This window comes from Lobosporangium transversale (assembly GCF_002105155.1).
Source record: "Lobosporangium transversale strain NRRL 3116 chromosome Unknown BCR41scaffold_20, whole genome shotgun sequence".
In the NCBI taxonomy this organism is placed as follows: Eukaryota; Fungi; Mortierellomycota; class Mortierellomycetes; order Mortierellales; family Mortierellaceae; genus Lobosporangium; species Lobosporangium transversale.
Window position 1 is genome coordinate 37341 of NW_019028998.1, and position 25629 is coordinate 62969.

General features: G+C 42.9%; 10 protein-coding genes across 10 annotated transcripts; 5 read left to right on the top strand and 5 right to left on the bottom strand.

The window, feature by feature from the left end:
* The first annotated feature begins 31 nt into the window (after nt 1-31).
* BCR41DRAFT_354170 (ubiquinone biosynthesis protein Coq4) lies at nt 32-1259 on the top strand. The gene is made up of 4 exons (XM_022024263.1): nt 32-195; nt 320-433; nt 529-755; nt 853-1259. The coding sequence occupies exons 1-4, from the start codon at nt 69-71 to the stop codon at nt 1204-1206; spliced, it is 822 nt and encodes a 273-aa protein (XP_021880958.1). The 5' UTR covers nt 32-68; the 3' UTR covers nt 1207-1259.
* A 268-nt stretch (nt 1260-1527) lies between these two features.
* Nucleotides 1528-2853, bottom strand: BCR41DRAFT_354175 (SBDS protein C-terminal domain-domain-containing protein). The gene is made up of 6 exons (XM_022024264.1): nt 2807-2853; nt 2689-2705; nt 2517-2612; nt 2272-2401; nt 1784-2155; nt 1528-1672 (listed from the first exon to the last, which is right to left on the bottom strand). The coding sequence occupies exons 1-6, from the start codon at nt 2819-2821 to the stop codon at nt 1547-1549; spliced, it is 756 nt and encodes a 251-aa protein (XP_021880959.1). The 5' UTR covers nt 2822-2853; the 3' UTR covers nt 1528-1546.
* Nucleotides 2854-2959: 106 nt separating this feature from the next.
* Nucleotides 2960-4291, top strand: BCR41DRAFT_354176 (glyoxylate reductase). Its single transcript, XM_022024265.1, has 3 exons — nt 2960-3289; nt 3364-3869; nt 3957-4291. Exons 1-3 carry the CDS (start codon nt 2983-2985, stop codon nt 4227-4229), a joined length of 1086 nt encoding a protein of 361 aa, XP_021880960.1. The 5' UTR covers nt 2960-2982; the 3' UTR covers nt 4230-4291.
* A 102-nt stretch (nt 4292-4393) lies between these two features.
* BCR41DRAFT_354178 (hypothetical protein) lies at nt 4394-7768 on the top strand. Its single transcript, XM_022024266.1, has 4 exons — nt 4394-4917; nt 5037-5089; nt 5193-5728; nt 5828-7768. The coding sequence occupies exons 1-4, from the start codon at nt 4765-4767 to the stop codon at nt 7621-7623; spliced, it is 2538 nt and encodes an 845-aa protein (XP_021880961.1). The 5' UTR covers nt 4394-4764; the 3' UTR covers nt 7624-7768.
* A 247-nt stretch (nt 7769-8015) lies between these two features.
* BCR41DRAFT_396568 (hypothetical protein) lies at nt 8016-9519 on the top strand (the record flags this gene model as incomplete). Its single annotated transcript, XM_022028821.1, has 2 exons — nt 8016-8445; nt 8537-9519. 2 exons carry the CDS (start codon nt 8016-8018, stop codon nt 9517-9519), a joined length of 1413 nt encoding a protein of 470 aa, XP_021880962.1.
* Nucleotides 9520-9675: 156 nt separating this feature from the next.
* Nucleotides 9676-14204, top strand: BCR41DRAFT_322970 (hypothetical protein). Its single transcript, XM_022021488.1, has 5 exons — nt 9676-10149; nt 10241-11071; nt 11173-11407; nt 11499-13055; nt 13152-14204. The coding sequence occupies exons 1-5, from the start codon at nt 9863-9865 to the stop codon at nt 14097-14099; spliced, it is 3858 nt and encodes a 1285-aa protein (XP_021880963.1). The 5' UTR covers nt 9676-9862; the 3' UTR covers nt 14100-14204.
* A 28-nt stretch (nt 14205-14232) lies between these two features.
* Nucleotides 14233-15282, bottom strand: BCR41DRAFT_386692 (hypothetical protein; the record flags this gene model as incomplete). Its single annotated transcript, XM_022027820.1, has 3 exons — nt 14233-14466; nt 14550-14930; nt 15067-15282. The coding sequence occupies 3 exons, from the start codon at nt 15280-15282 to the stop codon at nt 14233-14235; spliced, it is 831 nt and encodes a 276-aa protein (XP_021880964.1).
* A 188-nt stretch (nt 15283-15470) lies between these two features.
* On the bottom strand, nt 15471-20411 carry BCR41DRAFT_354180 (hypothetical protein). Its single transcript, XM_022024267.1, has 3 exons — nt 20337-20411; nt 19483-20206; nt 15471-19391 (listed from the first exon to the last, which is right to left on the bottom strand). Exons 2-3 carry the CDS (start codon nt 20143-20145, stop codon nt 15573-15575), a joined length of 4482 nt encoding a protein of 1493 aa, XP_021880965.1. The 5' UTR covers nt 20146-20206; nt 20337-20411; the 3' UTR covers nt 15471-15572.
* Nucleotides 20412-21453: 1042 nt separating this feature from the next.
* On the bottom strand, nt 21454-23236 carry BCR41DRAFT_322971 (ribosomal protein S5 domain 2-type protein). The gene is made up of 4 exons (XM_022021489.1): nt 22952-23236; nt 22400-22805; nt 22118-22273; nt 21454-21988 (listed from the first exon to the last, which is right to left on the bottom strand). The coding sequence occupies exons 1-4, from the start codon at nt 23218-23220 to the stop codon at nt 21860-21862; spliced, it is 960 nt and encodes a 319-aa protein (XP_021880966.1). The 5' UTR covers nt 23221-23236; the 3' UTR covers nt 21454-21859.
* Nucleotides 23237-23364: 128 nt separating this feature from the next.
* Nucleotides 23365-25319, bottom strand: BCR41DRAFT_354182 (saccharopine dehydrogenase). The gene is made up of 7 exons (XM_022024268.1): nt 25180-25319; nt 24968-25078; nt 24665-24847; nt 24486-24586; nt 24329-24408; nt 23949-24225; nt 23365-23850 (listed from the first exon to the last, which is right to left on the bottom strand). Exons 1-7 carry the CDS (start codon nt 25246-25248, stop codon nt 23391-23393), a joined length of 1281 nt encoding a protein of 426 aa, XP_021880967.1. The 5' UTR covers nt 25249-25319; the 3' UTR covers nt 23365-23390.
* Between the last annotated feature and the right edge of the window lie 310 nt (nt 25320-25629).

Below are 25629 nucleotides of genomic sequence, written 5' to 3' on the forward strand. Positions count from 1 at the left end.
TCAAATTCAAAAGAATTCAACCCTTCTTCCTGTTCTCTTCACGTAAACCCACTAATTCAAAGCAGATCATGCCACCAAGCATCCTCCAGAAAATGCGTACAGCTGGGCATGGCCTCAGACGAGTTCAGAGACAGAAATGGATAAACACAACACCCTCGTGTTTCCGTGCAACTTTTGTTACTTTTCCTTCTCCCTGTGCGTAGCTCACTACAAGTGCCCATACAGATTATATATCAATTGGATCTCCTGTCCTACTGCTTTGACATCACTATAATCACTATACACTGATATATCGTGAATTGTACATGTATGGTACTAGTACAGCCTAGGACGAAAGAGCTTTATAAAGGACACATCCCAATTTCACCTCTTCAGCGAACTATTCTTGCCTTTGGTTCCGCGTTTACAGCACTCTACAATCCTTTACGAGGAGGTATCCTAAATGCTTTTAGTTCTTATCCGTCGAATGACAGGTGGTAGGGTTTTTTTTCATAATACTAATTTTTTATATACATGTAAAAAAAATAGATATGGTTGCTGCCTTAGGGGAAACAACAGGAAGTATATTTTTAGCTAGAATTCGCGATCAGATGTTGCAGGATCCAGAAGGACGAAGAATCTTGCTAGAGCGACCAAAGATCACTTCTGAGACCATGCAACTTGATAATCTGCGCCAATTATCCGATGGCACGTTTGGACGGGAATACGTACGCTTCTTGGATGATCAGCAAGTATCGCCCGATACCCGTGAACCTGTATGTTATTTATTTTCTAACTTCTACATTGGAGAGATCTACCGTTCTCTCACGTTTAGAAATGCCTTTAACTTTCGCAAAACTTTATTTTACACAGGTCCACTTTGTAGACTCTGAGGAGCTCGCGTATGTAATGCAGCGATATCGTGAGACACACGACTTTTATCATACGCTAACAGGACTTCCAGTAACCGTTGATGGCGAGATTGCACTCAAATGGTTTGAGATGGCTCAGACAGGGTTACCTATGACAGTACTCTCCTCACTTTTCGGGCCTCTGAGGCTTACCAGCCAAGAGCGAACGAGGCTCTTTGATGTGTACATTCCCTGGGCACTCGAGAATGGAAGTAATTCCAAGTTGCTCATGAACGTACGCTGGGAAGACTGGATGGACCGACCAGTCGAGAAAGTCCGGCAGGAACTGGGAGTGAGACCATGTCCTCAGGTGTAGAACGAAGCATTTTATGAATAAAGCCGTCCTTCCAGAATCAAAAATACGTGGGTATGCGGAGTTGATTCTGACAGATATTTCCTTGAAAATAAGGAAGGAGTGTAGCTAGAACCTGTACCCTTATCGGCCTTGCTATAATTTCTCATTTTCTCATTAAGAATGCCATGTTGGTTTTTTTGAATTCGGCATCACTAACAAAATCCTTTTGGTTTCATGAAGAACTACGCTACAGCTTATGAATATGAATATGAAATTTTTGGAACTGAATTGACTGCCATACGAATCAAATGATAGGACAACATCATTATTCTTTTATTACAATAATGCGCCTTGATATCCATTAGAATACTTCATCGCCTTGCTTGGTCTCTGTTAGACTTAACATCTCTAGCTGTCCTTTCCCTTTCGTCTCTGACTGTAATAGCTCATTGATCGGTCTAAATTGTCCAGGGTCAATTAGGCAAACCTTTATATAAAAACCATGATAAACGTTATTATAAGATAATGGTCAGCAGTATTTACAATGAAAAGGAAAACCGCCGTTATTAATATTAGTTCAAGCAAAAGATAGTATTACCCATTCATAGTTCTCATCCAAATCTTCCTCTTCCTTTGAGGCGACCATAGACAAAAGCTTCTCTTTTATCCTTTTGCCGTCCTTTGATGGAACAATGATCCTGATTCTCATCTGAGCTCTCGCTATTGGGATTGTCTTCTTCTCCAAAAGCTGCTTGATGACATCTAATGCTTGTGACTTTGCAGAACGGGAGGGATTGACAGAAAGATGTAGGTCCGCCATAGCCTTCTCGATCATCGTCACAGTGTAAGGTCGCTTAGTCTCTGGGTTGACGCATTTTTCTGCAACGGTTGTGGCAATATCGCGGTACATGCCATCCAGCATGCTTGAGCGCTCCTTTTCGCCAACCTGCAGCTCGCCTTTTTTCAGAATCTACACATTGATAAAGAAAAGATCCACAATACCGCATGTAATGGTATCAGCATGGCGGTCTATCTCTGCATATATTCTGTTTGAGACAAAAACTATCAATAAATACTTTAATATACCTCCAGAATTATAGCATTGCGATCATCTGTCTTGAAGCACTTCAGGAGATCTTCCTTATTCGCAGCCTGGCCTTTTGATACGTTTAAGAATACGTTGTCAATCTGCATAACCTCCCCCAGATCCTTCTCACTATTTAGAATATAATTGAGGATGCAGGTTATCAAAAGCAATGGTTAGCAGCCGGCGGCCAGTGACCAGTGAATAGCGGTGACCCATGGAATACAAATCCTTCCTACTAGCTTACACTCCATTTCTCCATTCTAGTACTTTGTTCTTGTAGCAAGCTATCTCGAATCTTTTGCCTCCTTTGCGGTAGCGAACAATTGAGACGTTTGTCAACCTATTAGCATATAACCAGTTAGTATTCTTTTGGTGTACTGCTAGTGTAATGTTTATACTGAAATAAAGAGACGTACTTGATTTGCGTATTTGGCTGCAAACATTTATTAATAATAAGAGTTAGTCAATAAGATGTATTGGTACTAGCTTTGCGACTCAACTGCCCATTTCTATGAGCCTTGAATATTTGTCTACCTGAGTGATAACCATGGCAAATAGGTGAGGATGCAATAATTGTGAAGAATTTAATGAACAAAATGACTTTTTGCTGCGGCTGATTCTTTTTAGATCTTTGCATCTGAGTGCACGTGGTCACTCGTTTAATTGCCTACTGCACAATGATAATGGGATCTGAATGAGTTTTCATCTCTATGATTCTGCAACGTATCTTGACTCAGTCGCGAATCTCGCGTACTTCCCACTTCTCATCCTTTTTCATTAAGAAAAACACCTTTTCCTTCATGCCACCATCTCAACGTCAAAAACTTATTGTAACACGAACTCTACCTCAAGCATCTCAAGCACGACTTGATGCGGGGTTAGAAGGAGTGGACATTGTTCAATGGAAGGAAGACCGAGCGATCCCTCGAGCAGAGTTCCTTAAAATGGTGAACGGCGCTGAAGGTATCCTCTGTCTCTTAACTGATACAGTGGATGCTGAAGTACTAGACGCAGCAGGTAATTTTTTTTTCTTTTGCTTAAAAAAAGGAGCATTTTGAAGGGAGAGATTGATTATCTTATGAATCACGCAGGACCCCAGCTTAAAGTCGTCTCCACGATGTCTGTCGGATATGACCATGTCAATGTGTCGGAGCTTCAGTCTCGCAAGATCGCCCTTGGTATCACACCTGGTGTGCTAACAGAGGCGACAGCAGACACGACTGTACTTTTGGTTCTTGCTGCAACACGTCGCCTGCGTGAGGGTGTTGACGCTGTCATTCAAGGGAAATGGGGTGCATGGAGCCCAACCTGGCTGCTAGGTTCCCAGCTTACTGGTAAAACAGTTGGAATTGTGGGTCTTGGACGTATTGGGGTTGCTGTAGCCAAACGGTTGAAGGCATTTGGAGTGCAGAAGTTTATTTATCAGGGAACACGACGCAAAGAGGAAGTAGAACAAGATATTGGCGGCGATATTGAGTTTGTTGAAGCCGAAAGGCTGTTTAAAGAGTCGGATGTGATCTGTGTCTGCTGTGCCTTAAACAACGAGACCAAGAATATGTTTAGCTATAATGCCTTTTCGATGATGAAGAACAGTGTAGTAAGTCTTTTTACTTCCTTCTGAAAAGATTATCCACTTTTTTAACATTTAACATGAAAACTTGACAATACAAACTTACATGTGTAGGTATTTGTGAACACTGCTCGTGGGGGGATTGTTGATCAAGATGCGTTAATTCAAGCTCTCAAGGAAGGAAAAGTGGGATCTGTGGGACTAGATGTTACTGTCCCAGAGCCCTTACCTAAGGACTCGGAGCTGCTGACTTTCCCCAACTGCATTGTGCTTCCCCATATCGGGAGTGGGACACTGGAGACTCGAACAGCCATGTCTGAGATTGCCATAGACAATGTACTCTGTGGGATGAGAGGTAAACCTCTTCCTCATCCTTATGATGCCTAGATCTAAGATAGATAGGACGTCTATTAGTAAATACGTACATATTAAAGTAGATACATGGATCGACTTTATCCAAAATAACATTATTGCTCAAGCCCAAGCCCAAGCCCAAGCCAAGCCCAAAAGTCGAAATTGAGAGACGGCGTTTGCATCTCTTGTCACAACTTCCCCATTTAAAAACGAGGCTCTTAACCTATTCCATTCCCCATTCCTTATCCTCGTACACCCAACCCTCTTGCCCTTTCTTCGGACCTACTTCAACCATATCAACCTCATTAACATTTCCCTCATATAGGCTGCTCTTATTTTTCACCTTGCTATTCTCTTCTTTCTGTGGTTTTTTTTGCGTTTGTCTGCACAGGTGTATTCACAAAGAAACAGCAAAACTGCTATTCCATATTTGCAATCAACCTTGTTCTTTATTACTCTACCCACTACCAACAATTTGTTGATTAGCAAGCGAGAATAACCACCATAATAACCCCAGACACCTCCCCTCTCACCTGAACAAAACCATCATCGAAGTGGCATTCAAAGGATGGACATTATCAAAGCTAGTCGTAAGCCTACGGCAATAGATCATTTTCGAACTATGGTCGCACATAATTTCAAAGTAACTCTCCGCGACCCAACTGTCTTCATCTTTGGTGCAGTAATACCTTTTATTATGATTGGGATAGCTATTGGCATCGTAAGTTTGTTCCACATTAATTACTCATACAGGAGGGCATAAGCTTTCCTTATTCGCCAAGTACACGCTGGAATAAGAGCTTTTACACTAAAGTCTCTATCTTACTTCTACCATTTCAGTCCCTCGGAATCCAAAGTAACATCCCAAAAATTACAGCAGGTTCTGTCGATACGTGAGTATATTTTATTTCACATAATGCCTCCCTTATTTGCATATCAGTGCAAAGGGATCCAAATTGACCAGCATTCATCAATTATTGCCACTGTAATTGCTAGTCGAACGTTCAATGCACTTGAAACTGGAATTCAAGGCCGATCATCATATGTGAATGTACCAGTTGTCTATTTCCCGGTTATCAAAAGCGTCCCCATTCTCAACAACTTGACAGATTCTATCACTAGGAATCTGGGCAGAGTTTACAGCCAATTTAATCCGATCTTCGTAGACTATGCATCTATGGATGAAGTGGCTGCGTATGAGCACCAGAATGCAAAGGACATGCTCAAGAACAGAACACTAAAGGATTTTGCACCTCAGCTTGGATTTGAGCTTAATGCTTTGGGCCCTTCAAGTAGTAATGAAGGTTCACTCGATCTTGGATTTACACTTGCAACTAAAGTGAATGATTCGATACCATTTCTGCTGAGTACTTTGAATGTTATGACTCAGAACATTGATTCCAGTAGCATCAGCAATGGTACGACCATAGGACATGGTTTAGAGTTCTTACCCACCCTCAAGACATTCGGAGCTCAAGGCGATGAGAATGTTGACATTCCTAGTTTTATTGTGCCTGCATTCATGACTTTTGGTAAATGCGAAAACATCTTACAATTACATTTGTTACATCTTACTGTGCTATTTTTTAAATTTTTTTTTTTTTTTTTTTTTTTTTTTTGTTTCAAAATAGCGTTTTCGTTTTTCTCAACATTTGTCGCGTCTAATCTCGTTGCCGAAAAGGAAAATGGTCAAAAGTCTCATCTACAGAACATGGGTATCAAGCCGGCAACCTATTATCTTGCACGTTTCGTCATCGATTGGATCTGCTATCTTGTTCCTGTCGTTGCCTGCTTCGTACTCATGGGTGCAACACGCCTCCAGATGATTACTTCTGGCTCTTGGGTGCCTTACTTTCTCCTGCTTCTTGTTTCGGGACTACCTTTCATCACTTTTGGCTACCTACTCTCGCTTTTTTTTCAAAAGTCTCAGTCGGTGGGTCAGGTCCTAGGCGTGGGTCTCAGTTTGATTGTTTTTGTACCATATTTCTTTGTCCAGTTCGTCTTCGAAGGCGCTTCACTCCTAGCTATCATTCTTATTGGCTTAATATCACCTGCTTTTGCGTTAGAGCGCTCCATCTCTGCTATAGCTCTAGCGCAGACTTCGGGCTCACCTTACTCTGTCAAGGATACGTTCGATATTAACAAGGCACCATTTTGTAGTATGATCCTCTTTGTCTTCCAGTCAATTGTCTATTTAATACTCGTTTTCTGGATTGAGAACCTTATCCAAACTCGCCGTTCGCCCATCGACTTTTTCTTGCACAAAAAAACTAATAATTATGTCGACAACAAGGCTACCAAGGATAAAGATGTCTCTCGGGATATGCAGCGGCGAGATACAGCAATATTGGTGGACGGCAAGTTTCGCGAACGCGATGCCGAAGTAATCGAGGAAACGTTACGTCTCAAGGGAAAAAGAGGCTCTCCTGACGAAAATGATGCCGTCCGACTTTTTGGGCTCTCGAAATCTTACCATCTCAAGAGCAAGAAACGCGACGCTACGATTCTCGACAACATTTATCTTTCTTTCAAGAAGAATGAGTGCTTTGGATACTTGGGCCCAAATGGCGCGGGAAAGACTACAACCATCAAGATACTGACAGGAGCTGAAGACCCTACCTCGGGAAATGGCACTATTCAGGGGCTATCTATTGCGCCTTACCATGAAGATTTGCGCTCCATGATCGGTATATGCCCTCAATTCGATGTTCTTTGGCCTAAGTTGACTTGTCGTGATCACTTAGAGCTCTTTGCCAAAATCAAAGGCGTTGCACCTGAGGACATGAATGCTGCAGTAGCTCAGATGATCGATGAGATGGGACTTGTAGGACTAGGTGATAAACGAGCAAAGACATTCTCTGGAGGAAATAAGCGGCGGCTGAGCTTGGCTATGGCAATCATAGGATGTCCTAAAGTCGTTTTTTTGGATGAACCAACGACTGGCGTGGATGTCTCGATCCGCCAGATGATTTGGAATTCTATTCGCAAGCTGAAGCGTACGTCCTGTGTCATCCTGACGACTCATTCGATGGAGGAGGCTGATGCTCTTTGTGATCGCATAGGCATTATTACCAATGGGCACATCCAGGCCCTAGGGACTTCTCAGCGACTCAAGAATACTTATGGCGCGGGTTATAAAGTCATTGTCAAATCACACAACCATGCCGATGCAGTGACTACGGCATTGGAAGAGAGTGTCGGGGCTGGAAGAGTAACGCTTGTTCAGGCTCTTGGCGCGAGTTTGGAGTATGAGATCACACGCGTCGAAAGCGAGCGCACAACAGAGATGTTGGCCAAACTATTCAGATTGTTTGAACAAAAGAGACGGGAATTGGGTATTGATGACTATTCTGTGAGTCAGACCACTCTTGGGCAAGTATTTATTGAGTTTGCGAAGGAGCAAGCGGCGCCTGGAGACAGCAAATAGATGTCTGAAAGAATCCTAGAGAAAACTATCTCATATACACAAATCCTACATATTAAATTGATAGCTTCCCCTTGATTTGAGTCTTGGTCTCAATTAAAAAAAATTACTTTTTATTTAACGAAGATTCCGGATCATAATAAACACATCTTTCTTTCTCGTTGCTTACTATGATCCTGGCATATTTCAGTGTCAATAAGTGGGCCAAATCTTTTAAGGTGGAGCGACTATAGATAATTCAAACACATCAGTTCATTCTGACAAAGATTTCTAGTAGCCTTCACGTGCACATGTCCAGCAACCGCAGTTGATTGGAATGTTGGAACGATAGATTGATAGTTAAAAAGGTAGCCATTGCCCTGCATCAATCTTAGCTCATTCTTCCCTTTTTCCTTATGGAGCCTATTTCAGAGCAGAATTACGTATCCACGCTTACGTTCAGTGTTGTTTGTTCTCAGTTCGAGAGCAGCTCTTTAGCCGTAAGGCCGCTGCCAGTCCAGACCATCGTCCGTACTTTTGATAAAGCCTCCACCAACTTGAGCTTAAATGGACGCTGGCATTGCGTTTTCGAGGAGACTAAGCGGCATTATCAAAACACTACTCAGCTCTCATTATCACTCAAGTGGATACCAATCAAATACCTTGGTGGGATCTCAGAAGAAGGAACTTACAGCACCGATAATGACAATATAATGACACTCAATCCTGCGTGTGAGCTTATACGCCGTATTAGAAGCATCAAAGTCCGTTCAGACTCAACACTATCCGAGCTCCTTTTTGCCCAGATGGATGGCGATTGCATCTTGAATGGTGAATTCATCAAAGGTACGGTGTGTTCGGTGTGTTGAAAGGAGTCTAGCGTAGAAGATACGCAGAGGAGTAACTCAGAGCCCAGATATTAACGATCCAAGCGTAGTCCGACTACAGCCAAACCGTGTGCTTAGAAATGACCGGTACAAGTTCAGGATTAGCTTCTATACTCAAGATATATCCTACGCACGTTTCCTGGGACGTCCCATTTTTTTTACATTCATGGATATTGACACATTCTTTGATCCAGTTCAGTATTTACCTAACGACCTCCCTGATATTTTCTTTCAGTTCCCAGCATACGAATCCCATGAAGAGATCATCACTATCCAAGCTCACTCTTCAATGATTTGTAGAAGTCAATATTTTGCGCAGCGCTTGGCGGAGGTAGCAGGAAATAGTTGGCGTGGTTCCACAGCCTTTCGTGTCATCAACTGTATGATAACAGAGTTTAGACCACCAGTATTTCGCGTCATGCTTCGATTCATATATACTGGACGTTTATTAATCGAAAAGCATTCACGAAGAAATAAGCAAATCGTATCATCTCTGCATTCCACAATATCAACCCAACAAGCTCAGGGACCTGTGGCTATCGGAAAGGTAAAAACAAATGAGGGGCATCAACAGAAAGGACGTCAATCCGATGTGGTGTATTTTGAAGACTTGTATCGGATATCCGAGCGGTACGAGATACCTGAGTTGAGGGCTCTTTCATTAAAAGCAATTCAATGTACACTAAACATGTCGATTGCTATTGCAATGATTGCGAAGCAATCATCTGATCCAAGAAAAGCTGATGTATCAAAAGATGATGGCAATTACGTCCATTATCAACAGCAGAAATCAACAGAGGATGAAGCGGAAGAGATGAAACCAGCTGTTCGACAAGAGTATTACATGAAAATTCAGAAGGAGCTCGTTAAGAATATGGTGAAAGAGTATATTCAGTTCTTCGCAACAGAAGCTTCAAGGTTGACAATCAAAGACATGACTTCAACACCTGTTCTCTCTGCGCAAGAAGGCTTACAGATGGTTCGTGTGGTTGGGGACCTTGTGCTAGAGAATGCCTATCGCCTGTGGGAATAGCTTATGCGCTACCAGCCTCTAGCATAATGCTGGATCATAGCGCGCGATGACTTTAGTAATATTGCAAAACACGCTATTCATACCAAAATAAAAGGCAAACTGAGGGATGAATTAGCCAAAATATTTTCTTGCTCAATCATTTCTGGCATAAAATTCGGTAAACTACAAAATTTATCTTGGCCGACTTCTAATGTTTTAATTTGCCAACATTTCACTCGCTTGTGAATTTTAACAGCATCAGGCATCGATTCATTACTTTCTCTGTAAGCAAGGACATTCACAAAACGAAATAAGCAATAGACCGTGGACAAAAGCTTTCGCGACGCCTAGCACCATATACACAATGTTTGGGCAAAGAAATGGCGCTGCCCGCTCGCAAGCTGCCTCTGCCCCTCAAAAGCAAAGTACCTGCAGACCAACCGAAGCTGATAGCATCACGACTCCGATTCGTTGGAGAACTTCATCCGAATCTATTTCTTCAATTGATTCAAATAATGTTCAAGCCAAGGCATCGGCTGCATCACACCAATTTCAGCATTCATTTACACACCGCATCAATGGACAAAATCATCAACAAACTAATTCTACAGCTAATAAGGAACTCAACATTCAGGTAGTCGTTAGAATAAGGTATGAGTACATCATATCCTCATTGGATTTTATATACGACCCAAAGTGCTAAAAAGCATATGTTTTTATTTTTTATTTTGGCATGAATCAGATCACGCAATGAACGAGAGGTCAGGGAGAATTCACCAATAGCAGTACAAGCCCAAAACAAAGAGATCTTGGTACCATCGACACTTGGCGATAGAGCACCGTCAAAATCATACAGCTTTGATCGCGTCTTCTTGTACTCTGACCAAGAATGCATCTATAGCGAAGTTGTGACGCCTATCCTTGAGGAAGTACTTACTGGCTACAACTGTACGATTTTTGCTTATGGACAAACCGGCACTGGAAAGACATTTACTATGGAAGGTGATCTCCGTGACAACTTTGGAGAATGCTCAAGGGATGCTGGTATCATCCCCAGAACACTTTATAGCTTGTTTGCAGCCCTGGAAAATAAGGATACGGAATTTTCGGTTCGCGTGTCATTTCTAGAGCTCTACAATGAGGAAGTCAAAGACCTTTTGGCACCAGATGATGACCGAAAAGTGGTCAAGATCTTTGATAACATCAAAAAGCAAGGTCCTCTTATTCAAGGTCTCGAGGAAGTATCCGTGTTTACTCCAGCGCAGGGTATTGATGCGTTGAGGAAGGGTAGTGCCAAACGCACTGTTGCTTCCACAAAGAGCAACGATAAGTCTAGTCGATCCCACGGAGTGTTTTCAATCACTGTGCACGTCAAAGAGGCCACAGATGATGGCGAGGAGCTTTTAAAGATTGGGAAACTAAACCTGGTTGACCTTGCAGGCTCTGAGAATATCGCACGGTCGGGAGCGGAAGCAATTCAAGCAAAGGAAGCAGGACGGATTAATCAAAGCTTATTAACTTTAGGGCGGGTTATTAATTCTCTAGTAGAGAGATCACAGCACATTCCATACAGGTGAGAGATTCAGTACTGAGCCCATGCATTCAATATGAAAAGCAACTGCTTACGTCTCTTTTTTCTTTTTTTTTATAAAAAAAAAAAAAAAAAAAAAAAAGAGAGAGCAAATTGACCAGGCTTCTTGAGGATTCGCTTGGAGGCAAGACAAAAACATGTATCATCGCCACTATATCACCCGCCAAATCATGTCTGGAGGAGACAATTAGCACCCTAAACTATGCAAACAGAGCCAAAAACATTAAGAACACCCCTGAAGTCAATCAGAAAATGTCAAAGAAGACACTTATCAAGGAATACCTTCTCGAAATCGACCGCTTAAAAGCCGATTTGAACGTAAGCCGCATACACCGAGTATTTTTTTTAAAAAAAAAAAGATGTATGCTAAATGCTCTGGTATATGCCTCTCTATTTTGAAAATCTTTAGGCAACTCGAGAAAAAAATGGAGTTTTCATGACGCAGGAGTCCTATCAGGCGCTTCTCGATGAAAATACTAGTAACAAGGATTTAGTAGGCGAGACACAGAAGCAAGCAGACATGGTCGCGAAGGAGCTTGCTCGCATAGAGGAGAAGTATAGGGAAAATATGAAGGCGCTTTCGGCAACAGAACTCAAGCTTAGTATATCAAAATCAGAACTAAAATCCAAACGCATTGAATTACAGGAGGTACAGAACGAGCTGACTAAAACCAAACAGGTCTTGGAGGAGGAGGTAATATTGCACCAAGCCCATGCTCACACCGAGAATGAGCTCAATACTGTTGCTGCAGAGCTTCGTGCAACTATTATTGAAAGTGTTAAGGATATCGATGATCTTTATAAGGCACTGGATAGGAAGGATGTGATTGAGCATGAGAACCAATTAGCATTAAAAGGGTTTCAGAAGAAGCTAATAGGTCTCTCTGGAGAGCTCAAGGAGCGTGTTCAGAGCTTTGGTATAGGCCAAGTTGATCTCTTAGCCTCGGTTAAATGCAAAGTAGACAAGGCGTCCCAAGATACGGTGGCCGAAGCAGAGAGCATGCAGTCATTTTTGAGTGTACAAATGGAGCGCATTTCAAACGCTGTAGAGTCCTTCGATGCCCAGGAAAACAGTATGTTGGAAAAGGTTCAGGCACTCAAGCAGGAGTTTGTCACTCTACGATCGGAAGTGATTGAATTTTTGAGCTCACGGATTGAAATTTTGAAGTTGAATGCTCAAGAGGGCTTCGAGGACTTGAAAAAGACTTTCATAGAATTTACTGAATTCGTCGAACAACACCAAGAAGTCACGAAGAGGCAGGCCCTAAAAGTGATTGATGATTCGACAAGGCTTTCCAAGGAGAGCTTCGAGGCTCATCAACATGCGCTTGATAAGTACGATAAAGTCACCCGCAGCGAGATTGAGCACATGATGCTTCAGAATCGAGCATTACGACAGCAGCTGAAGGAGCAAGAGGCCGCGAAGGATGAGATTAAAAGGCATCTACTGACGAAGATTGGGGATCTGGTAGATGAATTCCTAGATAGTCAGGCCAATACCCTGATGGGATATTTCTCTAATACACATAATAAGCTGGAAGACTCCGCCTTGAGATTGGCAGACACTCACTCACAGCAGCGGACATGGTTGACTGAATTCGAGCGGACAGGGATCAAAAATATACAGGCTCTCACCGATTCAAGAAGTGCTCTTGGACAAGAAAGCGATAAAGCAATGTCCAGGATTACCGACAATAAACATGAATTTGTCGCCCAAGCACACGCCTTGGGTTCACATATCAGGAGTGATTTGCAGTCACAGCAGGCGACCGTGCAAACGCGAATGCTCGACGTGGGTACGAGAGTTTTGAAGGGTTACGATGAGCTGCAGTCGCAACGAGCCGCTACTGCCAAGGTCTTTTCGCAGACCTCGGACCACACCATCGCTGCGCTGCAGGATTTAAAAACACGTACTTCAACGTCCACTACAAACGCAGAGTCAGTGTATAATACAACTTCCCGCGAAGTAAGGCCTCATCATATGAATGATAATCTGCCCCTTGTATCACTTTTCATAACGATAAATGCTGAATTTTATCCTGAATTGCTCCATCCATTTTAGGTGGTGACTGCAATAGAACAACTTCAGAAATTTCGTGAAAATGCTAATCAGAGTCTGGGAACAACTCAAAAAGAGACGGAAGAGCTTGTGCTCCATAAATTCAAAGTGGATAATTCGAGAGAGAGAACTCCTGCACGTAGAGAATATCAATATCCTCGCACATGGGGCCGTACTAGGCCGTCACAGGAATTGTTGAAAGAATTTCGCGAACTAGGTTGCGTCAAGACTTATACGACGGACCAGGGCACTTATCCCAAGGGACTTTCTGATCTAGGCAATAACATAATGACCTCATTTGTACAAGACCAAGGACCAAGGAATGTGTATGCTTCACAGATAGCGGGCCCTGAGGTCGATGCAACATCAAAAACTAGCACGACCGACAATGACAGTTACGTCCATGTTATGAAAACCATTCATTCCACTGGCATACAAACAAAGTCGCCGTCTAAAAGCTCTTCACAGTCGCCATTTGGACAGGAAATTGAGAAAGAGGATAATACGAGCACACAGTTAACAACAGTCAACCAAGGCAGCTACATGAAACGGGACTCGACTAGTCTTAGCCATGTGGTGACAGGAGTGCAAGCTATACGTGTCAAGAGATCTGCGTCAGACATGGACAACGAGTGTGGAGATGAGACCATCTCCCATCATACAGATGACAAAAACAATAACTTGAATGATATCGACAACAGTGCGCAAGCTTCTTCGGCAGGGCTTTTGAAGACGCAAACAATATCTAATCAAAAAGACCCATTATTCTCAGATGTCGACACTACTGCGCACTTTATCCCAGTAGTGGCCGCGACCTCTGGAGTTGCGGGGTTCGGTATGGGCAAATCAGGGTTGATGAACGGGGTTGAAGGCCCTCGTAAAGTCAGCCGATCAATGGCAGGAGGAAAGCCTGTGAGGCGTGGTTTTCTTTCTGGGAATAATAGGTCATGAAGGGACTTCCCAGGGCTTATTTATATACCATTGTTATTTAAAATACTAGCACCAATGCTACTCAAAATGATGACCTTTATCAGATTCATAATAAATAGGTTGGTCTCAACATGTATATTTCTATATCTATACATTATCCTGACAAAACAGAAAGACGTTGTTTAGTTGAAGCTGTGATGGTGTTGAATTCTTCAGAAGAAATCCAGGCTGCATAGCCTGGACGGCTGTCAAGGACTTGTTTGAGTTTGAACAGACCCGGGGTAGCTAACGAGAACATATTACGTTCACTATTGGTTTGAGGATTGCACTCTGGAATTGCCATGAATCGTTCCAGACAAATCACGGAGCGTATATCTGCAAGTGAAAGCTGTATAATATACGCGAGTTAACGCTACTGCTATCATTGTCTTGAATACAATCTCGTGGGATTTTTTTGTTATCTATACGAACCTGATCGCCAACATAATGTCCATTATTTCCGTTTTTGGCTAGCCATTTCTCATGTTGCGAGATCCATACAGGTAAGTCTTTAGTCAGGAATTTCTCCAATTCGCGCTGTTTTATATCTGGAAATGCAAGAAGAACCTTATTTATGTAAAATGACATGATGGCGTTCGAAGAGGAGTAGAATACATTGATAGCAGTTTCTTCCCATTCATCTTGTCCCAACAGACCAAACTTTCTCGCCAGATAGCGCTCTATAGCCTCCGACTCCGGAATTTCGAGGACAAGGCCAGGGTTAGTAGAGGGTAAGGATGGACTGGAACGATGGATTTCGTAAAGAATGGGCATTACTCCAAGTGGGGTATGAGGCTTTTCGGACACCCAATCCTGACAGAGCAAAAGTAGGCAACATCATTGTAAGAGATATAGCCGAATATCAAATATAAAAAGATGATAATAAATGGTGTGCCGGAATCATTCAATAAAATACTCGTTTTTTTTTTTTTTTTTTTTGCACTCTTACACTAGGATAGATGTTCTCCCATTTCACACCAGAAACCGCAAGGATAGCGCGCGTGGTCGCAGCCATGCCGTGAAGCTTCAGATATAGAACCTTGTATGAAACATTATTGTTTGCTGAATTTACTTCATGCGTGGCTGCCGCTGCTTCAGCAAGCTCGCGACGTGTTCTTGTTGTGAATGCTGAGCCTGGTAGTCCAGTGCTTGGAGAATGGGCCATGGCGAGTTGTGGAGAAATGTCAGATCAGTGAAATTGGAAATAAAGATATTGAAAAGAAAGGGATCTAGCGTTTTAAGAACTACACATTATATAGCTATGAGGAATGAGCCACTTCTAACGCATTTTGTGTCACAATGATTCATTGTGCGATGAAAGATTGTAGATCAACATTGGTTTTAATAGATTATCCAGCATATTTTGGATTGCAACACAGGCAAACACGCATGTCTGTAATTCATAGTTATTCTCCACCTCTGGTCCTGTCCTCCCACTTGACCTCAACCTCAACCTCAACCTCGACCTCGACCTCGACCTCGTCCTCGTCCTCGTCCTCGCCATAGTGCCCACGGCTTCTTTGAACTGGATTTCTCTTTAGGTCTACCCCTCCCAGGAACAAAGGTCTGAGTGGGTTTGCTGCGAATTGCCATACTTCCATTAGCTGTCGTAGCATGGCTTCCAAAGAGGACTGACCTCGCGCCATATCGGTCCTGATCAACAGTATTAGTAGAGGTTGCTCGTCTCGATATTCCATGGGCGGGTAATCCAGCCTGAGGACTTGCGGATTCCGAACAAGAAACGGTATTCATTGCAATGGGCATCGGGCCAACTCCAGGCCCAAAAGTTACTCCTTTCTTCTTGCCTGCTGTAGAAGATCGTGTCCGTTTACTATTACCGCGAGCTCTAGTATGGACGGCACCTTCATCGAATTGTGCAAAGTACATTGCCATGGCTGGATCATCGCGTCGCTTCCTCAAGTCCACAAAATCCTCAAGAACAGAATCAAGTCCCTCGCATTGATCATGTCCTTCAGCCTCCGTGATTTCAGCGTGGTCCAATGTATTGCCAAGCCCTACGTATTGTCTTAATCTATCATTTTCATGTGAATGTCTCCCCTTATCCGACCAGTCTTGACTTTGAAACCCATAGCTGCCTAGCGAAGACAAGCTCCCTTCTTGCAAAATGGCATTCGGATTTAAAGTTTCTATTGAAGAGGAGGAATTAAACGATGTTTGCACTTGCGCTGGACTCCCTTCGGAGCTAGTCTCAAACAGCTTCTTTAATGTCGTCGCGGCTACCTTAGCGGTCTTGGATATGGTGAGTGAACCAGGGATAGCACCGATGCCACCAACGACACCACCTAGTCCTACTCCTTTAACTTGGCGTTGGTCTAGATGCTCCAACATAAGTAGATCATTTTCTTGACTCCAAAGGTTTCCTGTCATCGGATGCCGACGCCCAATTTCAATATCGTCATCTTCATCAAGTGTAGTTGTGCGGGAGCGACCGTGGTTCCGCTTGAGTAACTGCTGACGCCGCTCACGGGCTGATATTGGGAGTAGATCATCTAGTACTGACGACTTTGGTTTTGATCCTTTCTTCGATCTCATTGTTCCACGAGTTGGATTATCATCACCAACACGCTGTTCCTCATCAGAATCATCGAGTAGCACCATTGACTTGGATGACCTCTTCTTAATAGGGCTCCTCGTCTTGGATCGAGATTTGGTCCTAGTTGATATGTCCGAATACTTGGTCGTTGCAGGCGCTTTGTTGGAAGACTTAAAAGAGCGATTCACCATGGAGGATGGCTCGGGCATGTCTAAGAAGTCCTCCAGGTCATTATCGCCGTTCTGAGAGACTTCGCCAGAAGTCATGGTTGGCACTGGCAGGCTGTTACTGGTCTCGTCTTTGCTTAATGGTTGTGGTGTGATCGGTTCTGATTTTTGAGTATAAGTGGACTTTCTCCAGCGAAAAGGGCTCTCTGATGCTGATGGTAAAGACTCAGGAAGGACCTGACCAGGTTGGATTTTAAATGCGCTTTGACTCGACTGACTTTCATATTCAGACATGTAGGCGGTTTCGGCCTCTGTCAGAGGCCTTTCACTCAAGATCGCAGAATCATCTTCGCCTGCCTTTTGAATGAATGCTTTCGAAGTATCCGTGCTCCTAAGACGACTGTGATCATTGAATTTTGATCCTTGACGAGGCGATTCGAGAGTAAGACTGTCCACTTTTTGAGTAGGCGTCTCCAGTGAAACTACAGCGTTTTGCGGAGCTTTGACGGGCGTCCTAGGAGAGTTTGAATCCAGACAATCGCTAGACGTTGGTCTATTTGCAGCATCAGGAGAAACAGAGTTGATATGGGGCAGCCCATACACAAGGCGGTTATGTGATGGTGTGCCTTCGCAGACATCTATATCCTGCCCCTGGCTTCGGTCTTGGTAACTTTTCTCCAAAGCGAGAGCAATGGCTTCATCTCGTTTCACCATATCATCATTCTTCTGCTTCTCCATAGCAAGCAACTCTGCATCGACATGTTCGTTCAACTCCTCAATGGGTACCATAGTATCGCAGATAGGACACTTATTCATCGGCTCTTGGGATAGGGTAGGTGAGATCCCTTCAAAACTGTAGCTCTCCTGCTCTTGTTCCAATTTCTCGTGAATTCTATGAGCCTGCCCTTTCTGTTGAGTTCTATAATCTGGTTTCCCCTGTCGCTGAAATAAATAGGCTTGAGACCTGTCATAGCTCGCCGGTAGGTTCGTCCCTGAGTCTTTGAAAGGAAGCGCTAGATCTCGACGAGCTAGGAGTCTCAAGCCATTATATCGCCGCGCTCTGTGCCTTACTTGCTCACGCTCCGCTCTCTGTGTCCTTTGATCATCTGAAAAGTCTTCAATGTCCTCACTTTGAGAGATGGTGAACTGTGTACTGGGGTGAAACTGTGTCAGCAATTGCGGTGATTCGGAGTGGGTTGAGAATGACTCAATAGTTTCAAGTGTATGTACATTGTTGACTTCATCCTGCTGGCATGTGTACGCTGCTGCTGCTCTCAATGCCGATTCCATGGCTGAAACATCAGGCGTAATCTCTGAAAGCTTAATCTTCTTAGGAGATGAAGCCATATAGTGTCGTTCGGATCGCCGTCTCGTACGCGGGCCTGCCAAGGGTGCATCATCATTTCTGTCCTCGAAGGACACATTGCTCGCTGATTGCGCCGTTTCATTATTTCTGCTGTATGTCCAGTCTGAAGCTAGCGCTTGTTTTATATTCCGACGTTGAGAGGCATGTCCTGTCCTCAATGAAGACCTTGCATTTTGCTCAAGTGTTGGATGGTTGGAAGATGATTTCAATATATGGTTTTCCTTTACTGTATCACGGTCTGCATCGCAGTACGGCGATAATTCTGGTGAGAGTGACAACAGTACCTCTCCTAAAGTTTCTTTGGTCCTTGGTATTTGCTCTAACTTCCTCTGTTTTTTTTTAGTATCTGCTAGGCCACCATGCTTTGGTTTCTTCCTTAGGTCCGTGGCAAGGTCCTCATCAGAAGGAATATTCAATATTAGAGGTCGAGGTTTAGTCAGCTTGGTGATTGGATGTGATGTTTGTGTGTTCAAGTCCTGTGAAGCGAGGTATCTTCTTGAAATAATGCAAGACTCTTGGCTTTCAATGAGATACTCCTGCGTACATGCTTCATCACGCTCTTTAAATTGTGACCTTGAGGCAGAGAAAACATGGCTTCGTCCCGATGAGGCTACATCAGATGAATCCATTTCAGCTTCAGAATCAGAAATAACAAAACGCGAGACACTCTTTCTTTCATCCCCTTCAAGAACATAATCAGTCCGAGGCAGATCCAAATGAGCTGAGTGGGCAGAAGCTCTTATCTCCCTGGACAGCCATAGATCTGACGTGGTTTCAGTCTCGGAGTATTCATCTTCGGAATCAAGGACTATGTTATATTGACGGATCCTTTGCTTTGAAGTTGGTGTCGAGAGCACGATGTCTTTGTCAGGACCTTCTGTGATTGACCATGGCATCTTATTTGCAGACCCCAAAGGCTCGGTTAAAGATGGTGTCCTTGAGGGTGCAAGTGGCTGTGGTATAATGTCATCCGCGGTTGGATGGCGGACAGACCTCGGGATGCGCGAAATCTGCCTGAATATGCTCTTGCCGGTCTCCATGGAAAGTTCATCAAGATCATCCTCGCTCAAGTCCAAAGCTTCCTTAGATGTTATATGATGGATGACGGGCGAATCCATCAGTTGATCATTGTCGTCATCACTGCTGGATATGATATTAATAGGAAGCTGGAAGGCTTTTGATCGCACCTAAATGATATTTCATACAGTCTTCCGGTCTAAGAAATCTTTGAAGCCCACTCAGACTTAAAACTTTCGATACAAGTACAGACGCTCTTACCAAAGTCTTCCTTGTGGCTCTACTCCTTGAAGTTAAGGAAACCTTTTTATTGTCTTTGGTCCTAAAATCTGACTCTCTATGGGTCATACATAGCGGCTCAAGTTGTGAATCACCAAGGATTGTCTCCTCCTGATCTGAGCAAACGACTTCAACTACTTCGTCACGACGTTTTTTCGGCGAAGCCAGTCTGAATCCTGGGCTCTCGCTTCGCGTACAATCAAGTGTTGATGCAGAAGTCGACATGAGGATCATGGGCTCAAGGTCAAACCTCGACTTCCCAAAGGAGGCTCTTCGCAGCTTATTGTGGATGTTCGAATGCTGAGGTTGGCTGTCACTTCGATTTTTCGCAATATCTGTAGATATCAGTTCATGTTTTGCTTCTGCGGTGTTGGTAGAGAGCCATGGGTCGATCAGTAGTTGACCTTTGTTGCCACCAATTTTGCACAACCGACCTCTGCCCCTGGTTTTTTCAGATTTCTGATCATTCCTTCCACTGACTTGGCCAGGAGAATTATTGCTGCCATTTCTATTCCCATATTTACCACTGCTAGCGTTAGAATCAGCGGCCATAATACGGTTAAGATTTAATTCATAGCCAGAATATCTTCTATTATCCTCTTTGAGTGCCGACCGGCCGAATGCTTCCTCGGCGTGGTTTTCCATCCCAATATGTTGTTGCTTCAGCAATAGATTCAGATGCAATAACCACCACAGCTTCAGATACCTTAAAAAAATATACAAATCAATTCTGGTTTAGGACATGTGCGAACAGAAAGCGGCAAGTAGCAATCGACTAAACACAAGCATATTTACGAATTGTGGGGCCTGCATCTCAAATTAGCTCTAATGATTACCTATAATTCAAATGCCCGGATGCTGATTTATAAAAAAAAAGACAATGCCGACCAGACAAGAGAGATCTTTGTGAGAAAAAGGAAGCAAACACATGTTCTTTAGCATTTTGCAGTTTTTTGACCATTAACCTTTACCTTCTCATAAGTGCAAGATGGGCCCTTTTGAAAATGCAAGGACTCTAAAACTGCAAGGCCATCCCTTTCTCGACATTTCTTTGTCTTCTAAAATGAAGTAAGAACGGATATCAACCTATGACCTGTGCAGGATAGTGGCTAACACCTACAAGCAAGAGCAAGCAAGGTCAAAAAACAATGCACTCTTAGATATCTGGAGCAGGTCTTTGAGGACATATTGCCTCCTAGTCCCAAAAATATACTCACGAAGCTCGTTAAGACATCATCAAAGATACCACCCATACTACCCTGCTCACCCTTTTGTTCATTCTTAGTACTCCTTAATGCATTGTAAGCGTCCTTTGACATGTTTCCTTATGGGAGCTGGTCTCTTCACACGTTTCTTCGCGATCAAACCGGCCTTTCGAAACAGCATTAGATTATCGGAGCAGATGCGGTTTTGTGAAAGAAGCTGGTTGACCTTGCTCTTAGCATCAACGCCAGTCTTAAGAGCATCCCATTTCAAATTGTTTTTGAGATACTCCGGTCTTGACTGGAGGTCTTTCTAAGACGCTCTCTTATTGACGAGTATGCTTTCTCTTTTGGCAGAAAATGTTCAGCTGGCAATAGCAGCAGCTTTTTCGAGTGGTAAACGCCGCTCGACATTAACTCTATGGCTTTTTTAGCAGCCGTTTGTGGAATTGATTTTACAAATGGGAAAAAGTACTGAGCAAACTCACATTCCAGAAAATTAATTGTGCTACAATACCGGAAGCGAGCAATATTGTAACTGGATAGGAAAGCTCATTCGAGGTCATGTCTCTATCAATGACCCCACGAGAGGCTATGGAGAAGATAATAAAAGAGACACAAAGTACAACTCTTGAGATACACTTCTCCATGAATCCTAATATTATTATATCCCCACTCGTGAAGGCTGTAAAATTTCATTCAATAACGCTAAGAGTTCTCGAGAATATTTATTGCAGCTGTATAATGTATCCTGAGAGTTACATTCCTTTTGTAGATGGCCTGAGAGACTTTACTGAAACGATATATTGTCTTGACTGGTCCTGGATATCTTGCTTAAAGACAATAAGAATAACAATGTTTCAAAAAGATATTACTTCACCTCAAAGAATCCGGTTACCTTACTGCACAAATTCCAAGGTAATGCTGTTTACAATGCTGTAGAGTGGCACGACGTGCAATTGCATGGAGTAATAGAGAGACGACACACTTGTTGGACATATTAGGTTCGTTATTGTGTACAAGTTTTTCCCTTTTTTTTTAATCTTCTATTTGTATTCGCTTTTCTTGACCAAGTTCCTTGCCATGGTCGAATTAAGAGCATTTATGTGTCACTACAATGCCTATATCGCCCTTCATTGCCTTAATCTGGTCAATAGCTACTGCGCAAAGAAGCCCAGCTTCCGCGCAGGGTCACCCTGCAATCTCTTTGTTAAGTCGCTCTCTGCCTCTTCTTTAATTTTTGCATCAAGATTTTTGATTAAAGCTTGTCCCATTGTTTTACCGACCTTTTTTTTTTTTTTTTTTTTTTTTTTTTTTTTTCGAGAAAGAGGGCGAAAAAAAAAAAAAAAAAAAAAAAGTAAGATGATAGGTTCACATGATTACATTGTAAGATCATAACTTGGAGACCATCATACCTGAATCATCTCTAGTAGTAAACTGGGCTCAATGCTTCCGTCGTGGTTCTTCTGTAATCCGCAGATCTCCCCAGCTCGATTTACGGCAACCACAAGCTTTGCTTCCGTGCAGAGCTCTTCTAATAGTGTTGCATCTACAATATGCCGTGTGCCAATCTAGGAAATTAAGCGAAGTTGGCAGTTGAGAAATCATACATCTGTTTAAGAGTCTCTGATATCAAGTAAATATATAACTCTAAAGAGATTGCTTGCTCCTGGTTTTTGTCTTCAATATCGATTTACCTTATTAAGCGTAATACAAATGGGCATATCTTCCCTGCCGTGCACGAAATCTATATCCTCTTCATCATCCAGAACCTCGAACTCAAACTGCCCATCTCCTAGATCCTGAACTTCGGTTTTTGGAATTTTGGTGTCATAAATAGCAGCACGTACACCCATGAAGATCGCATCCATAAGATTACCACCATAGTCCAAAACCAAAGCGTCGACGAAAAGAATCCAGCATTGTTGCCCAGGGATAATGCAGAGTTTGGATAAATCAATACCTCCAGATCCTGAACATGTGGGCGATAAAGATGAAATAGCTGTATTATTAGAGCAGAGGAATCGAGACATCATCTGCGTGAGTTCGTTATTGAGATCGTCAGCCCCTCGTCCTTCGAATTGCTGTGATGCGCTTGGAGCACTAAAAAAAGTCAAATTCGAGCAAAATGCTTCGTTTTAATATACTGCATGCTGTAAACCGTTTTAAACAAAGAAGAGCTCCTGCATTGACTGAAAAGCCGCTACTCCTAATGGCTGATTTGCCTCGTTTAAGTTGAAGTGACTTGCCATTCTATACTGCATATTATTTGGCCTTTATCCGCACCATCGCCTGTCTCTGGGTCAACTTGGACAGGTCCAATTTCTGCTTTTACACTGATAAGAACATCAGAGCCTCCCGCAATACGGACACGAGCAGAGCCACTAGTTTGTGAAACTACGCTTGTCTCGAGTGTGATCTCACGAAAGTCAGACCTTTGGCGACCATCTGCTCTAATATTGCACTCGATGCCTTTAAGAATATAATCACGCTCAGCGGGGGAAATTAGACTAGGCATGGTCTTTGACTGTACAATGAGAATGTTCATGAGAAAAAAAAAAAAAAAAAAAAAAAAGCATTTGACTGAGGCACTGGTGGCTTGTTTTCTGTTATGCTGTTGCAAATTTCCCACTATCATTTTTCAATTTTGCAAAGTATTTTAGCATTTATTGAGATACACATTCATTTTCAAAGACGTGAAACTGTCAGTTTGGCATCGTGGGAACGGAGACGGTCCACCAAAACTTGTCCAAATGCGTAGGCAGGCGTCAATACTCCTCCCTGAACTCTGTTCTCGGATCTAATCCGCTCCTCATCCTGAACAAGACATAGTGCACTCTCTGCCAGATATTTGCATGTTTCACTATAGCCGGGCTCGCCGCCCTGAACAACAGCCATGACTTTGACAGGAGCATGCGATTCGGCAGAGGTACCTGAAACATCGGCTGGGACATCGCTTTCACCTATAACCTTGATGGTGAAGTGCCCTTTAGCAATGTCTTCATCTGATGGACCAGTTCCTGGGGCAGGAAGGAATCGCTTCTGGACGAAACGACGGATCGGGCCTACTGCAAGAGCTGCACCGCCAATACCTACACCAATTGTAGCGATAGTGGCAGCAAAAAGCCCTGAGGTTGACATAGACTCGCTTGATATTCATATAGATGAGTAAAACAGCAGAATAATGAGTCAAAAGTTGATATAGAATTGCTGACATTCAGCCTCCAAATAATAACCTATATTTACCTGTAGCTGAAATTGGGACCATACCCTACACCATCAGCCTCAAGGGCGAGTCCATGGCTGCGCTTAACTATTTTTTCGTTCGATGACGACATGAAAAAATAGGCCTGCCACTGCTGGAAGTCATGATCGTAAAAGATTGTTGGCGCAGAAACCTTTGCTGGAGTGATCTTCGAGGCGACCTCCTCTGGTACTAACAAGTTTTGGTCCATCGTAGGTCCGAGCCCTTCGTTCGTACTCTCTATTACCTCACAGACGGAAGCTAGCGTACCGCCGGATGCTATTTATTTGTGCCATAATATGTCATGGATTCGTCATATTAGTTTCAATATAAAACACATATATCTGTGTCTCATTTAAAAAATATCGTGCTCAATGCTCACCTGCTCCGCGTGCTTTTACTAAAGAGAGCTTTACAGACTTAGTGGTAAGGTTGTATTCCTTGCGAAGATAATCTACAACCCTGTGGAATGGTATGATCAATCAACAGCCACCAAATAAACCTGAGGTCCGTTTTGAATATCATTTCACCTTACTTACATCTTTGTACCGATTTCGGAGGGAACCGAGTCGAAACCACATTGGGGGACCAGAATAGTCTTGTTATCTCGAGCATCTTTATGGTATTTCCGAATGATGTTCTACACAAATAAAAAAAAATTAATAACCTTTCCCTCCTTTTTTTCTCAGTGTTATCGTATTAGTCTACAATTGCTTACATGAACGAAAGGGCTTTCGCCAGTCGAGTCAACATAATGTGTCTTCTGTTTAACACATGCTTCAACTAAAGGCTCTCCATGTTTCATAAAGGGTCCAACGGTGCTAATCACGACCTTAGTGCGGGCGGCCATAGCCCCTAGTGATTCAACATTGGATGCATCAGCTTTAATGATGACCATGTTCTATCGATGAAATTAAATAAATAAAAAAATACCGAGCTGTTAGGTGGAGTAGACGAACAAGTATAGTATCAGAAGTCTATTCTGCAGTCTCTGGAATTCGGAAACTGTGAACTTATTTACCTGGAGCGCTGGATCAATGGCAGTGAGCTTTTGGCGGGCTTCTTCCAGTTTGGGAATACTGCGACCTGCAATAGCCCAGCGCACGCCTTGCTTGTAGTTTTGAGCCAAGTACTATATCACGCGTAAGTTTGGGTCAATGGCTTAATTAATATGAGTGATAATAGATATGCTATCGCACATTTCTCTGCTGTCAATGTTGAACATGGAAATACCTGGCAGGTTCGAAGACCTGTAAATCCAGTGGCACCATAGAGAACAATATCGAACTCTCTAGCGGTCATAGCTGCTTTATTTTGTCTTTGTGTTTTATGTTGCTGCGAAATGAACAATGGATGAATGAAGTGGAAATGGATGTTTAGTGAAAAAAAAAAAAAATAGTGTTAGACGTTCATTTTTATTATCAAAAATTCGGTTCGGTGGAGTGATCGGAATGAACGCATGGGCCAATTGCTCACTTGCAACTTGCATATGTCTGACGTGCGTGATGATGACATGTGGAAAAAGTGATCGAAAAACAAACCAGGTGGGCTCCTTGGTATATACGTATATATATATATATATACTATCTAGTATATACTTAGTTAAGTAGTTTCATTTGCAGAGTGGACAAACCCGTTATCCTAAATACTACATATTATTACGATGGGACAACCACTGATTCA